We start from the raw sequence: 15,955 nt of genomic DNA on the forward strand, positions 1-15,955 counted from the left end.
TTTATTCAAAATTTATGGATGATATAATAAGGAGCATAAACTACAAATTTATGGATGATACATATTACTACTGATGTGTTGAGTTACAGAAAGAAATGGAGCTAAATAAATTGGTACATCTAATAAGAACTTCAAAAAAGGTTCAAAGGTGATCCTTAGTATTTTTTTTTTTTTTTTTATCAAGTAGCCTAGTGCCTAGAGCTCACACAATTAAATTGTAGAGAAGTGTGTCCGGGGTTTGAACCCCGACCCCTGCATATAATAAGGAGTAATAAGGAGTATAAACTAAAAATCATGTTCTACATTACTCATCCTTGGTTATAAGCCGAGTCAATAATGATATAAAACAAGTCAAAATTGTCCCTAAGATCTATGTTAAAACTTAAAACTGCTAGCAGGGATAACTTTTCAAACAAACAATTGAAACAATTGAATGATCATTGATCTACGAAAGAATTAAAACCTACAACAGTAGCTCCTTTAAACCTGCAATATTAGATTTCTTCAAATACTAAAACCGAAAATAGCAAACCAATCTCATCTAGACACCAAAATTTCGTTACTAAGCCTACATGCATGCCTCATTTTCAATATGGACATCTAAATTGACTGTGATATGATGCTCATGCTTCACATGCCTATGCCAAAAATCTTTGCAGCCAAAATAGCTTTTATCATTTCTACTAAAGATCTAGATCCGTAAGAATAAGGATTATCAGATACACATAAATCCATAAGAATCCATGAGCATTGTCAAGAACTCATACAAGAAAAATCCATAAGAATTATCAAGAATCCATACAAGAAAAATCCATAAGAATTACCAAGGCAAATGGAGAGGCGTTGACCCTGTTGTCTTCTTCAAAGATGAAGCAATTATTAAGAGCATAAAGGCATTTTATGGTATCAATGAGCATTTTCCATTAGATGGTCACCTTTTAACAAGAAACAGCGATACAAGCAATGTAAAAAGGAGAATAAACTAGAAGCCATGTTGTATCTTTATTGCTTCCCCACAGAAATAAGAGAAACAAACTCCACATTACTCATTGTTGGTTATATAGCGGCTATAACTTTTCGAACAAACTACTGAAAGAATTGAATGATCATTGATTTAAGAAGAATTAAAACCTACGGCAGTCGCTCCTTTAAACATGCAATATTAATTTCTTCAAATACTAAAAATGAAAATAAAAAACCAAAAATAGATTGCTGCATCTAGACAAGTCTACATGATTGCCTCATTTTAGAGTTCACAAACACAGATTTTCTAGATCGACCATTTTCAATATTGACATTTAAATTGATGGTGATATGATGCTCAAGCTTCACATGCCTATGTCAAAAATCTTTGCAGCCAAAATAGCTTTTATCATTTCTACTAAAGATCCGTAAGAATAAGAATTATCAAATCCATAAGAATCCATGAGCATTGTCAAGAATTCATACAAGAAAAATCCATAATATATAAGAATCCATAAGAATTATCAAGAACATTATCAAGAATCCATACAAGAAAAATCCATAAGAATTACCAAGAGCGTCTAAACCAAAATTCATAAAATTAAACAAGAACAAAATCCTCGAGGTTATCTCAAAAGCAAAGTTCTCACTTTCCTGCAAGCATGACTAAATCTTCAGAAAGCATGTTTTCAATCACAAGAGAGACAATTTGAGCATCCGGTTTCATAAGAAAATCACTTGTACTTCCTTAGCTTTCTTTAAATTTCAATTTTGGGACAAGAACAGTGACTCATTTTAACCTATAATTAAAAACAGCTGTGTTATTTCAACATCATAATACAAACATCATATGTGACACAATATGTTTATCTCTATACAAATACCTTCTCTTGTTTTTACTTTGGTATTTCAACTGGGCAATGAAGGTGGTAGAAGGATTCCAGCATAAATCATAGTCTCAATGAAATTAGGAATTCTTGGAACATAGGTAACTTTATAACTTTTGAGATAATACCAAAACAGCTTCTTCTTAGGATCACTCTTGAAATCACCCCTAAATTTTACTTCCAACAGAACTTTACTTCTATCACTGGAATAACATAAAGGCTTCAAAGACATTAAAGGTGAATTGAAACACCATTCCCCTACAAAAGTAAACAATTTACACCAACTATATCTATATCCATATTCTTTCATCACCCAAACATCAAACTTATTAGTTCCATTACAACTCACAGTAATACAAAGACACTTTCCCAAAAGCGAAACATATTTAATCTCGCTTGTAGCTATTTCAGGAAGAGGAACCTCATTGAAAATCTCTTGAGTTATGTTAAACGCGAGGATTAAACGCCTACCGAGATTCCCAGTCATCGTTGTCAAAATCCCGATTTAAATTTTAAAATCCTGGATTTTGCAACTTTCTTCACGTTCAACGACTCAAATCGATAGTAGAATCCCAAAATAGACAAAGTCCATCGATTTTGATTGCGATTTTACGATTTCTTATAAACTAAGTCATTTATGACTATATACTACTTATAACATATATTTAGTATTAATTTTTTTTGGGTAAAATCCATCGATTTTGATTGCGATTTTACAATTTCCTATATCGATTCCACAAAAATCTTTGAGTAAAATCCTTCGATTTATTTTGATTGCGATTTTATGAGTCCCGATTTTGCTATTCCCTTTCAACCGCAAGTAAAGTCCCGATTTTGACAACTTGTTCCTAGTCCCTACCCAGAAAAGAATTCTCAACGCAAACCCCCACGGTTTCAGGTGACGAAATAACGTACTGTATATCCGGAAGTACTTTCCATGAACTAGTCTTGAAGCTGAAGAGTGTCGCCAAAGTGCACGGCTGTGGATGCATTACCAAACAACGAGAGATTCTGAGAAGCTTGTAATCGTCATAGAATTGATAGAAAGCGAAGCCACCAACGGCATCACCTATGGTGTGAAGGATGTAGGAACGATTACGGATGTTAGGGTTCCAGAAACCAATATTGTGGAGGTTGGAGGAGATGCATAGGAGGCCGTTACATGAACCAAGGAGACAGATGTCACCCCACAAAGGAAATTTGATTGGAATTGTGGTGGTTAGGTTAGGGAAATCGAGTTGGTAGAGATTGCAGTTGTGGCGAAGGATGAGGTTGAAGTTGAGGTAGTTTTTGAGGTGAAGTGAAGTTGTGGGAATGATTAAGGATTTAACTCATTTTGAAGTTGATCGGAATTGGAGGAGGGATTGCACCGGTAAGCGGGAGAGGATTTCGGTGAACAAACCCGAAGGAATATCAGACATCGTTGGAAGGTTATAGGGTTTAGGGTTTTTCCTTTACTCCTTCCTTCTTTTGTACAACTGAAATGCAACCGACGGTTTATTTCTTTCTTCCTTTCTTTGTACTTCCTTTATTTGTTGTTTATTATCTAAGGTATTAAAAGCCGAACCAACTAAATAAAAACCATATTTTGAACCAACACAAATCAAAAACCATATAAAATCATGTTTGAGTTGGATGTATTTGAGACATTTTGTGACTCAACCCTATGATTCGACTTGATTTGTGGTTTTTATTTTATGAGTCGAACTTAATCTCTATTAGTGTTGTATAATATAAGAGATTTATGTCCAGATGAGAAGTAGAATGGTGTCAAATAAGAGCAATATAACTTGTTGAAAATGTTGAGGGAAACTGATCAAGTTAAATCTGTTTATTGTATTTGTTGGCTTTAGATGACTCCTTTTTTTATAAAAATAAACGCTATTCAAACGACAAAATATATATGCCTACAAATGACTATATTCAAGTCTCTAGAATACTCATGTCTTCGGATCTGAAACGTTGACGATTTCAAAGTCATTGATTGGATTTGCACTTGCTCAGAGCTAATCTTTCAACCTAAATTAAATAAACACCACACTAAGATGGGAAATCAAAAACACTGCACAAAGACAAGAAATTAAAACAAACAGAGTCGTGCAGAGACGACGAAATCAAAAAAACAAACGAAAGAAGACTGAAAAACATGTGGAAAGCACTTGTTCAATTAGAAAAGAAGGAAAAACAATTCAGATGGGTGATTTTGGGTCAAAATTCACCCCTCTTCGATAAACAAAAAGAATAAAGGGGTAACAATTAGGGTTTGGAAAGGAAAGTATATTTATGCTCGCGAATAAATATTAAATGACTGTTTTGTTTTTTATACGTAAGCATTTATGGATTATTGTATTAAGATTTATTTGATTAAATTTGTTCTTTTTTTTACTTTGCGTTGTCTTGGTACTATGTGTTTCTGTCTTATTCCATCTTGTTTGACTACGACTAGGGTTTGGGAATGAGAGTATATTTATCCTCTCGAATGTATTTTAGATGACTCCTTTTTATACATAAACCATTTCTGGATTATTGTATTAAGATTTATTTGATTAAATTTTTTTTTTTTTTACTTTGCATTGATATTGTGCTTGGCCAATGTCACTAATGTCACCCAACTTTATGTCACTCAAGTGCTACTCGTGTTTATGTCTTATTCCATCTTGTTTGACTCTTTGTTTTTGAAAGTGATATTGGTTGTTATCTTCTTTGCTTTTCATAGACAAAACCGGGTGAATATTTGTTTTCCAAGAAATTAGCATGATTTGATTTTAGTAATTACAATCTGTCAAGTTTGAGTTTATATGCAACATGACTTTGTAGCACTTGCGCAATAGTTTTTTGGCAAATGCTAACTTATGCCCTCAAGGGCGCATCTTAAAGAACTCATTATAGAAACATATGTATCAAAAGTCGTGCAGTCAACTTCTAAAAAGTTAAAATATTATGTTTTCCAATGCAAAGTTGCTCTTTTTGAGTTCCTTAACATATGTCCTTAGGACACAAGTTAACATGACCCTATTTTTTTTACAATATTTGTACATAAAGTTGGAGAGGGGTAACTTTGACGCAACTGGTAAAGTTGCTGTCATCTGACTAAAAAAGTCATCTTATTCTTGAGCCATGTGTGAAATTATGTCATTTAATGCTATGCACAAAAAACACTTGTCAAGTATTTTTTGATTATGTAAACTAATTTGGCAGATGAAGGAATTGGCTCGGCTGCATTTATATCAGCTTTGTAACTAATGCCTTAAGGTGACTTTTAATCTTTCCAGTAATTGAACTTTAAGTAAATGTGACATTAAATAATAAAAAATAATAGGGAGGTTAGTTTAGTAAAATTAGTATGTATGTTGACTAATTTATTGCATTTCTTAAGTTGTGTTTAAAACCTTAAACGACTAATATTGTGAAACGGAGGAAGTATAAGGTATTGTCGAACATATGGGTGAGATCCTAGTAGGGTGGCGCAAGGCTCAAGGAGAGACGCACTTGGTGGAAGAATATCTCCCCTGTTATCGATGATATAATGGACTCGACATTAGCTAAAAGAATCTTTAGAATGCATGTTGTGAGCATAAACGTCCCAATTTTTCAGCGTGTTCGGTTCCACGTATGCATTGGGAATCTTGTGTCCCAAGGCCAATATCATTTCAAAAGATAGAAACTTTGGAGAGTTTTATGGTTGTGCGTGGTAAACATGACTTTAATGTTTTCCACACACTTTTACCATAAAACTAAATTGATTTAAATAAAAATCACGAAGTAATTCAGTAGTAATCAGGCTCTATATTAGGCTATTTAGATAAGGGGTAAAGAGCCACACCATAGCAGTAATCAACCTCAATATTAGGCTATTTGGTATGACAAAGTATTTTACAATCAACAATATTCCAATTCCAATCAGGCTACCTATGAAATTAGTAGCGCTTGTCACAAGCAATTTGTAATTACCTCCGACTCCATCTCAGGTCTTAAATCAACAAGTCAAGCATAAATTTTGAATGATGTAAATATACACGGGAAATGGCCAAACCATCAAAACTTGGTCATACGAACATAGAACCATGGAATCTAGTAAATTAAACATTTTATAAATGAACTCCGGATTACTGACAACACATGCTCTTCTTAGGGATTTCTTGTGCAGGACCAGGAACAATAATCTTCTTGCCGGACAGAGATGCTGAGTTGCCATTTCCCTGATTCTCATCAGCAGCCAGGTTCTTCTTGTTGACAATGTTAAATATTTCTGTCAAAACAGTCATGAAGGCCGTCTCAACATTAGTTGCTTGCAGCGCAGAGGTCTCTAAGAAAAATAAGCCTTCTTTCTCAGCAAATTCTTTTGCATCCTCTGTGGGTACTGCACGCTGCTCCTCAAGATCACTTTTGTTTCCTATAAGAATGATGACTATATTCTTGTCAGCATGGTTGCGCAGTTCTTCTAACCATCTAGGTATGTGATCGAAGCTCGGACGTTTGGTAATGTCATAAACCAACATTGCCCCAACAGCGCCCCTGTAGTATGCACTTGTAACTGCTCTATATCTGTAGAGAATGAACCATTTATAAAATCAGACAAAACTGCAATCAACATTCAATGTACTTGTAATTTAAATATTGGTGCCATTATGAAATGACCAGAAGTATACTTGATATAAAGTTACGAATAAACCGTAGAAAAAATAGTACAAAACACACCAGATTGAAGAACATTGGTTGAGTAAAAAATCATGGGCAATGACTTTAAGACTAAATCAACTTTCCCCAGTCAGAAAAATAATCAGCCAAAATTGCTGATTTTGAAAATACTTATCAATAACATGTTTTCAAAGGATTGAACTGAATTGATATAGAGAGTGATGATTTTTATTTCAAAGAGTGGTAATTTTCAAATTAAATGTGCTGCAGTATACACACAAGTGTAAACCTTTTGTACATATTGACAGGGTGCATGAGTTGTACACTAAGGATTCTGTGATACTAGCATACTGGACACTGATGATATCTAAGTAATAATTGAGAAAAAATGTGTTCCCAATGTCTGTTAGCACGCAGCCAGAAAGGAAATACTTGTAGGGAGAAATGGGTGAGTGTTGGCCAGCTGAGCAAGTATCTGTTACTTAAGGGAGTTAGAGTTGGTTAACAGTTAGAACTAGTTAGTAGCAGACCATATAGCACTCTCACAGGATTGGCAGAGGTAGGTTATAAGGATGAGTGGAGAGAACAATAGGGGATTCAGTTTTGCGGTAGTTGTGTTTAGAGGGAAAGGCAAGACTCTAATTTATTGCTGGATCAGGATCCTCTATTGTGAGCAACTCACTGTAGAGAGTAAAGTGAGTAATATCAACCGTTGATAAATAAATATTTGGTCGATATTATAATACATGCACATGCATGATAAATCATGGGTGGTTAAAATATCAACCATTGATTTTCTCACTTTACTGATTACTCACTTCGGAGGAACCAAATCATTTATTCATGGGCTGTGAAAGAAACACTGATTTTATACACTCATGACCCTGAAATCTCACTAACTCCTAGCTGTTGGGAGGATGCTAAACAAACACATTGCTTTCTCTTCCCGTTCTTCTTACTTTCTGACCCAGCTTTGTTTAAGCAACGTACATTTTAGATTCCTTCTTCTCTTTACAACTACATCTTATCAATTCAGCGATACAGACTGCAGAGTAGGATCACTCTCCATAAAATTTATGTTTTTCTTCCCATTTTCTCCCAACTTCCAAATCCATTTCCTATCAATGTCTTCCTAATTGCTCTATAAATAATCAGTTTTAATCCTTGTGACGTATGAAATCCAACCACACATGTCATTCAAGTAAATGCAAAACATAAAGTTGCAGTACACATATATTGCAAGAGAAATTCTAGCAATAACACATTTTCGATGATTGTTCATATACATAGAGTGTGTTGGTAGCATTTCTAACATGGCAATTATATCAAATTTAGAATTGGAATGTGGCACAGCATCTCTCGTTATATAAGTTCGCAGATTTGGCCATTTAAAATCAGTCAATATATTTCACCTGAGTTAAGTCAGGCAGTGATAGTATGCATTTGACATGAAGGAGGACAAGAGTAAACCATATTTTGATTTGAAACCTGATGATTTTACCATAAGTTCAAAGGAATCACTGCTAAGGTTTCTGTAAGTTATTGTTATCAAACCACTATTAGCATACTATATGGACTATGAAAGTGCAAAATGATTACTTAGATACCACTGAAGTTCAAATATGCCGATAAAAGAGCATGCAGACTGCAATATTTCTACTTAGGATAAATTTCATATAGACTATTCTTTATCCCCTTGTAAGTTTCATAGATCTGCTAACTAGATTTTTATTCAATTCACATACTAGATTAATTTGAGTACTAGTCTCTTATTTCTTTTCTTACTTAAATCCTTCGTCAATCACACCTCACTCATACACACTCAAACTCATCCCAAAGAAACCCTAGGAAAAAAGATTAAACAACAAGATCAGTTACAGCAATGACATTTAAGATTGAGCACAAACATTAAGTCAAACATCAGTCAAATTAATTCAAGAATGGTCAAATGCATTTAACGTATCCTTGAATTAGTTTGACTGATGTTGACTCAGGGTCTGAGCTCAATCTTATTGCTCAATAAAAAAAAAAAAATTGGCGTTGAGCTCATTTTTTTTTGTTCAGCTTTATTGCTCAAAAAAATTGATCTCTAAAGTTCAAAACAATAAAATTGAACTTAATTTGATCATTAGCTTCAGATAAATAAACTTGGCAACTAACATGAAACTAGATCTCTACAACATTGAACTCAACAAGTGAATCTAAAATCAAAATCAAAGAAAAAAAATAAGAAGATCTAGAAAAAACGAAAAGCATAGCAAAACGAAAAAAGTGCAGAGAAAGAAGAGAACCGTTCTTGGCCAGCAGTGTCCCAGATCTGAGCCTTAACACTCTTATGTTCAATAACCAAAGTACGAGTTTGAAACTCAACACCAATTGTAGCTTTTGAGTCCATGCTAAAGTCGTTTCTTGCAAACCGAGCTAGTATCTGAGATTTTCCGACAGCGGAATCACCGATTAGAACTACCTTGAAGACGTAGTCTATCTTCTGGTTTGCATCACCGTAACCTGCACTCGCCATTGTTCTTGCTTTCGATTTCTTGGTTTTCGATTTTGAATGTGGAATGGGGGTTAATTGATTAGTTTAATTAGCGGGTTTGAATTTGGTTTGAAAAATGGAGTGGTGTTAATGTCAAAAAGTGATTCATGACAAGTTGCGGGTGATTATTGGTTGGTGGGGTCCCAAGAAGGTTGAAAGTTGAAACCGGAGGAAACAATAGATTAGTAGTAGTTTTTTCTTTTTGTTTTTAGCTCGGACCCATCCCACCGCCAAGGGCACCTAATAAACAATTTTATCTTAAGTAAAAATTTGATAAAAAAAATTTTAAGTAAAAATTTTATCTTAAGAATTTGGATATTGAAATATTAAAAAAATAACTTTTTCCGCGTAAAAGTTATCAATATTTTCATTTTTTAATATGAAAATAAATTTTTATTGATAGAAAAACCATTTTAATATTTAACAAGTGTTTAGCAAAATCTATTATTCTCTCCATCCCTTATTAGATGACACGTTTGACAATGTATATTTTTGACTTGACATACTTTGACCTTATTTTTATACTACAAAGATAAATTATATTATATAAGATGTTGTTGGATTCTTCTTGATAGATATTTTCAAAATATTAAATTTTCATAATTTTTTAAAATAGATAATTAAAAATATTACAGATAAAAAATATGTATTGGTATATGTGTCAGAATCAACTAGGTCATCTAATAAGGGACGGAGGGAGTAAAATTTTATATGAACTAACTCGTCAAAATTGATATCATTAAAATTGAAAGACTTTAAAAGGAACAGAGTTTATGTTTCCGAGTAATATATCACCATATCAACTTAAGTGGGTCAGTGAAGATCTTTAAATAAATATCTTCTTAACAGATGATTGTTTATATGATAGTTAAAAATAAGTTTAAATATCAAAAAAATAAAGATAAATAAGTTTTTTATTCATGTAAATAAAACAAGTTTCATTTTTAGTCCTTGTAAAAAAAGGTCTGTTTGTGTCATATAAAAATTTTCTACACACAGTTTTATTACCTTTTAAATCCAAATTTGTGTTAACTATCCTTAAATTTGTGAATAATTTATAAACTTGAATTTTCATAATTTTAGCTTAAAATTTGCAGATCTCAACATTATGAAAAACAGTCAAAGAATTAAAGAGAAGGAACACGAACCGGGCACACCAACAACATCAACGAGCCAAATGCATGGGAAGTTTGAGGATAAACAAAACTAGAAAACCATAACATCCAACGAAGTAAGACGACATTAAAGGAGGTCACAAAACGATATCACCATTAAGCACAATGGTGATACCAACAGAACGATACCTATAACCACCGTAGAGACGATGGTGAACTATCCCTTAAAGGATCACATATCAGCTCAACTCTCAAAATCCCAACAACGACAACAAATGGAGGAAGGAATAGGCATGTAAAAGCACAAACCAGAAACAACAAACAACGACCACACCTTTGGAGTGTAGAGGTGGTGTGACAATGAGGCAAGCGCATTATATATTTTTTAGACAAATTTATTACTCAAACAATTTTTCTTAATACTCCTGATTTATAAGAGTGAGTATTGGAGGGCATTTTTTTTTTTTACACATTTTTTGAATTGGGCCAATACACATTAAGAATGGAATACACTATAAATTGCACGGTCACCACACATGCACATCACCCCTTTGTAAACAATCGTAAAATGATGACGATCAAAGAGTAATTTGTTGATTACGGTGAAAATCTCTCAATGACTTCGACGAGATTTCACTCATTTCTCTTGAAACTCCTACTATAAATAAAGACGAATAGTTGCTTCTATAATCGATCTACCGTTTCGAACTAACTACTTTTTTTATGATTGACTAACATTTGTTTGGGTTATCCTTTATATTTACATCAGATTCAATAATGTTCTGACTTTTAAAAAGTTAAATTCTTTATTTTTCACCATTTTTCAATACAATATTTCTATTTTTATCCTCTTAGTCTTAACTGATGTTTCAAGGACACTCTTTAGCATTTATTTTTAGTCATAATGCCGTAATATCATATCATTAAGGGCAATTTGTGTATTTCGACTATACTGTATCTTACAATCTCATTTTTACATTTAACCAAACTATTCCGGCATTGTTTAAAGGCTAAAATATGGTTTTAGTCCCTGCAAATATGTCTCGTTTTGGTTTTAGTCCCTGGTAAAAAAAAATTTGTTTTTGGTCCCTGCAAAATATTTTGTTTTTGAAAATAGTCCCTTCAGGGACTATTTTCAAAAACAAAAAATGAAGGGACTATTTTCAAAAACAAAAAATTTTGCAGGGACCTTTTTTAAAAATAAAATATTTTGCAGGGACCAAAAACTACAAAATTGGTTCAGTTATAATGTGCCACATATGCAAATCATCACAAAAGTGGGGTCAGGGACTATTTTCAAAAACAAAAAATTTTGCAGGGACCAAAAACAAATTTTTTTTTTACCAGGGACTAAAACCAAAACGAGGCATATTTGCAGGGACTAAAACCATATTTTAGCCTTGTTTAAAAGCGGTCAACAGCCATTGTTGGTATGTAAGTCCCGATTTCCATCATATTTTTCATTGCCATTGCTTCTTCCAGCTACCCAAAGCCACCAATAAATACTCAAAAAAACTACCACGATGCTACACTCTCACTTTCCACTCAAATCATAACAAACTCTACCTAACAGAAAACGGTTTTCAACAATGACTCTCTCTTCTCACCGCCTCCTCCCACATTCTCTCTCCTTCACCACCACTGCTCCCACCACCTTCTTTCCAACTCCAAACCAAACTCCGAAACTCAACTCCTTCGGACTTCACCACTTCAGATCCTTCACAACACGAAATATCCACCCGTTTCATCTCAAAGCCATCAAATCCAAAGGTGATATGCAGAAACGTGTCATCAGCAGCAATCTCAATTTCGACTCTCTTCTTTCAGCGATGGAATTATCATGCTTGATTTCATCTGCGATTGTATCGCTAGTTTTGGTGGGAAATGGATCAAAGAATTGGTTGTTGAATGTGAGTGGTAACAGAATCAGTGTTGTATGGGGCGTTTTGACACTGGTGACTGGTGTTGTAGTTGGTGCATGGATTCGGACGCGGCAATGGAGGAGAATCAGTAAAGAGAATATGAAAGGTGGATTGGTGGAGAGGATTGAGAAATTGGAGAAAGAATTGAGGAGCCATGTGAGAGTTATTAGAATTTTGTCGAGGCATGCTGAGAAATTGGGGAAAAGGATTCGTGGTAGTTGCTACGCTTTGAAGGATCACATCACTCAGGTAACAGTCCTTGTTCTCTTCTTGTTAGGTTCTTGTGAAACTCAAAGATATGGTAACGCTGCAATTTGATTTCCACATTCACTGAAATATGAATATTAATATTTATGATTTTTTGTAAAAATTAATTTAACTACTACAACTTTTTTTTAATAGTATACTAGTAAAGTAGAATAAATCCATATCGATATTAAAAAATAATTAATATTTTTGTGATTTTTTTGGGGGTATGTTGGTGATTTTTTTTTCGATAGAAGGGGGGTATTTTGGTGATTATTTATTTATTACATATTTACTATATGTATAATTGGAGAAATTAATTAAAAATGAAAGAAAGTATGAATTTTTTTTTTTTGGTAAGAAAGAAAGTATGAATTTTGTTTAACTGAATAATCGATTACTAAAAAATATATTGAAAAAATATATTGAATTATTTTTTAAGAGGTATTCATTGAGGTAAAAAGATTTCATGCCTATTTTTCTCATATTTTGTGGTCTTAACTCAGTTATTCAAACTGCAAAAATTAATTTTTTAGAATTTTATGAAACTTGAAATTTGGCTATTTTTATTTTTGAAAATCCTTCCGTTTCATTATAAGTTTCAATAAATTTAGAAATTAGTGGCCCATAAACTTAATTCTGTTGATAAAGACAATGCATAATATATGCAAAGTCCGGGAGCACCACAAAAATTTAAAAATTAGTGTGAACATTATAAAATTGGAAAAACAAAGATAGTTTAAAGTGCAAAATGATTTAAAAACGTGCGAACATGTTGAGAAGCACTTGTGGAGTATAAAAAAATAACTTTGGATTTGGACCCAATGTTATTTGTAAAGGGTTTTCTTTAAAAAAAAATCCACAATGTTTCTATGTTTTTTATAAACAAAATATCCTTTCACGTAATTGCACATATAAACTATCTTTCAAGCTTTTTTTTTCGGTTACAAAAATTTTAGGGTGAGGGATGGTGCCCCAGTTCAAGGTAGGAAAGACTTTTGGATTTAAAGAACACTTACAAAGGTTACCTTCCTCTAAAGGCACTAGCGGAATTTGAACCTGGATTCTCTCGGATTCAAGATCTGTCTTTTTAACACTATAGCAAGCCTTTGAAGTTTCAAGATAATGAGCTTTACTTATATGATTGATATTTCATAACATATATTTTTTCATACACATAATTTTGTTATCCAAAAAGACTTTAGTAGTGCAAATTGTTTTTTTGTTTTTCTTCTATTCATGTGCAATTTTTTTGTATATATATAAAAGTGATATGTATTAGTTAGAGATAAAATTAGTGCGTAAATGATTATGAAACTTAAGGTTCTGTTTGGATAATCTAAAACTAACGGAGCGGAATGGAATGGAGCGGAATGGGACGGGATAGAATGGAACGACATGGAATAAAAATTTCATTCCATTGTTTGGATATTTCAAGACGGAATGAAACTAATTTCCCACTCCATTGTTTGAAAAGTGAACGGAACGGAACATGTTATAACTTTTTTATTCCAATTTTACCCTTTAGTTTAAAAATATTAATGTGTAATCAATATATGTTTATTTTGGCATCAAGTAACACCCTAATAAACAAGTACATAATAAATATGGGTAATTGAAAAAAAGGTTCAGTACTGATTAGTTAGAATAAACAAGTCAATACATGTTCATAATAAGCATAAACGGCAAAAAAAACGTATAATACTAATTAGTTATAATTGAAGATAATTATGCGGTGCATAATAATGATTCTTACATGATTTGCAATTGTTGCATAGTAATTTACCAGTCAATTTCTCTGCGGTAGTAAGTAAACATGTCGGAAACAAAATGGGGAAGTAGTATGAAGTATGGGAAAGGCAAGAAGAAAGAAGGCAGTGAACAGAAGAAGAAAAAAAAACGACGAAAGGTGGAACATTAGTTGATGAAATGGAAAAGGCAGGGGCATAGTTGTCATTATATTATTTATGTATTCCATTCCATTGGATACACCCCAAATTGGGGGGAATGAAAATTTGGTTTAATGGGTGGTATTGGATGGAATGAGTTCCATCACACTCCATTCCATTCCATTCTTTTTTTGCAAAACCAAACAATGGAATATGGTTTTATCCCACTCCATTCCATTCCATTCCACCACTCTCCATCAATCCAAACATAGCCTAAATCTTCACCTCTTGTTTTACATTATATTGGTACAATTTTCTCTTTTGATTTCAACTTTTTCCTTTTTTTTACTTCTTCCCACTCATTTGTCTCTACTAATTAGCAACACAACTCCTTCTAAAATACTAGTATACTGAGTAACGTGACACATTTAATTGGTTAAAGAAGTAAGCAGAATCAAGTAAATGTATGTATACGGTATACCATTATATTTTTTCAAAGTAGACTTACTATATTGTGCTGATTAGCCATAGAAATACTCACAATCTGCACGGTTTATTTGCTCTCATTTTATTTTAGTGACTGATTGATAGTTAAAGACTTCTAATAATTACTTATTAGCATAGTAATGGATAAAAAGTATGCCTATACATATAATGAAGTTCTAATTCTTTCTCTGTTTCTTGAAGTCTGCGGCTCCGGCACAGAAGAACTCTGAGGCTACAAGAGCTCTAGCAATGCAATCTGAAATATTGGAGAAGGAGCTTCGTGAAATTCAAAAAGTTTTACTCGCAATGCAGGTAATCATCCCTCCAAAACAGGTCATTTAACCTCTGCACATCTCATAGTATTTAGAACTGAATGAAATTTGTAGTGATTTAATACAGCTATTGTTGTTTACTTAGCTTATGCTGCCAGTGTATTCAATTACTCATAGTAGTGTTATATGTGTAATGTGGCTCTCTCTTAATATATTTCGTGGCCATTTTGCTTGCTAAAGTATTCTTGCAAATGTATTATTTCTTGGTCCGGGATGAAAAAAGAGTCAAAGAAACCATCAAATTTGACATGATTGTATCCGTACATTCGTGCAGGAACAACAGCAAAAACAACTTGATCTGATTCTCTCACTTGGGAAGTCTGGTAAGCTGTGGGAAAACCAATTCCAAACTCGTGGAGAGCAAGATACATTATAAACTACAAATTCAGCTGAGGAGGAAGTAAAGCATGTGGAAGACTACCCAATCTGAAGCTTGGGTTGAGTCAAGGGTGGAAAATTCATGAAATTTCTAAGTGGCAAATCTTGGTGCCATATTCTTTCTTTCTGTGTACATTGAATTGTTGATAACTAATTTTTTTTCTCCCTGAGTTCATAATGTTTGCTGTGGATATAGGTTAGGAGAAATTACTAGTAACAATTGGTTAGGACAGTATCAATTGGTTCTTTACGCATTGGCTTCTGAGTCAAGTTTTGTAAATTTCAGCTTCAAAATTCATTCTAAAAACTCATGTTGTGTGGCTGACACCTATTGCCAATAATATGAGCCCCGTTTACACTAATTTTCAATCCTCTCTGATGGAATTGCATAACACATCTTATTCAACTAACCTTCTACTATAGTACATTGTTTTGTTTGGGCACTTCTACTACAGTGGTAAATACTAATAATTTTGCATGCATATGGAGAATTATTACTTTTTTACAAGAATTATTATAAGCTGAGCCCCTTTTTTGCTTCATTAGATAGAATTAATAAT

The 15,955-nt window shown here is 33.2% G+C and overlaps 2 protein-coding genes across 2 annotated transcripts; one reads left to right on the forward strand and one right to left on the reverse strand.

Annotated features, from left to right (window-relative positions):
• Positions 1–5,653: 5,653 nt before the first annotated feature.
• On the reverse strand, positions 5,654–9,185 carry LOC11417615 (ras-related protein Rab11A). Its single transcript, XM_003601883.4, has 2 exons — positions 8,780–9,185; positions 5,654–6,395 (listed from the first exon to the last, which is right to left on the reverse strand). Exons 1-2 carry the CDS (start codon positions 9,007–9,009, stop codon positions 5,957–5,959), a joined length of 669 nt encoding a protein of 222 aa, XP_003601931.1. The 5' UTR covers positions 9,010–9,185; the 3' UTR covers positions 5,654–5,956.
• A 2,418-nt stretch (positions 9,186–11,603) lies between these two features.
• On the forward strand, positions 11,604–15,764 carry LOC11427790 (uncharacterized). Its single transcript, XM_003601884.4, has 3 exons — positions 11,604–12,313; positions 14,887–14,997; positions 15,292–15,764. Exons 1-3 carry the CDS (start codon positions 11,732–11,734, stop codon positions 15,391–15,393), a joined length of 795 nt encoding a protein of 264 aa, XP_003601932.2. The 5' UTR covers positions 11,604–11,731; the 3' UTR covers positions 15,394–15,764.
• Positions 15,765–15,955: the final 191 nt, after the last annotated feature.

Source organism: Medicago truncatula, chromosome 3 (genome assembly GCF_003473485.1).
Source record: "Medicago truncatula cultivar Jemalong A17 chromosome 3, MtrunA17r5.0-ANR, whole genome shotgun sequence".
Taxonomy (NCBI): Eukaryota; Viridiplantae; Streptophyta; class Magnoliopsida; order Fabales; family Fabaceae; genus Medicago; species Medicago truncatula.

Excerpts from the sequence above, each read along its gene's own strand:
- LOC11417615 (XM_003601883.4), bottom strand. The coding sequence starts at position 9,009 with ATGGCGAGTGCAGGTTACGGTGATGCAAACCAGAAGATAGACTACGTC. Across the intron at positions 6,396-8,779 it reads GACACTGCTGGCCAAGAACG|ATATAGAGCAGTTACAAGTG; the intron begins GTTCTCTTCTTT and ends CATTCTCTACAG.
- LOC11427790 (XM_003601884.4), top strand. The coding sequence starts at position 11,732 with ATGACTCTCTCTTCTCACCGCCTCCTCCCACATTCTCTCTCCTTCACC. Across the intron at positions 12,314-14,886 it reads TGAAGGATCACATCACTCAG|TCTGCGGCTCCGGCACAGAA; the intron begins GTAACAGTCCTT and ends TGTTTCTTGAAG. Across the intron at positions 14,998-15,291 it reads AAGTTTTACTCGCAATGCAG|GAACAACAGCAAAAACAACT; the intron begins GTAATCATCCCT and ends ACATTCGTGCAG.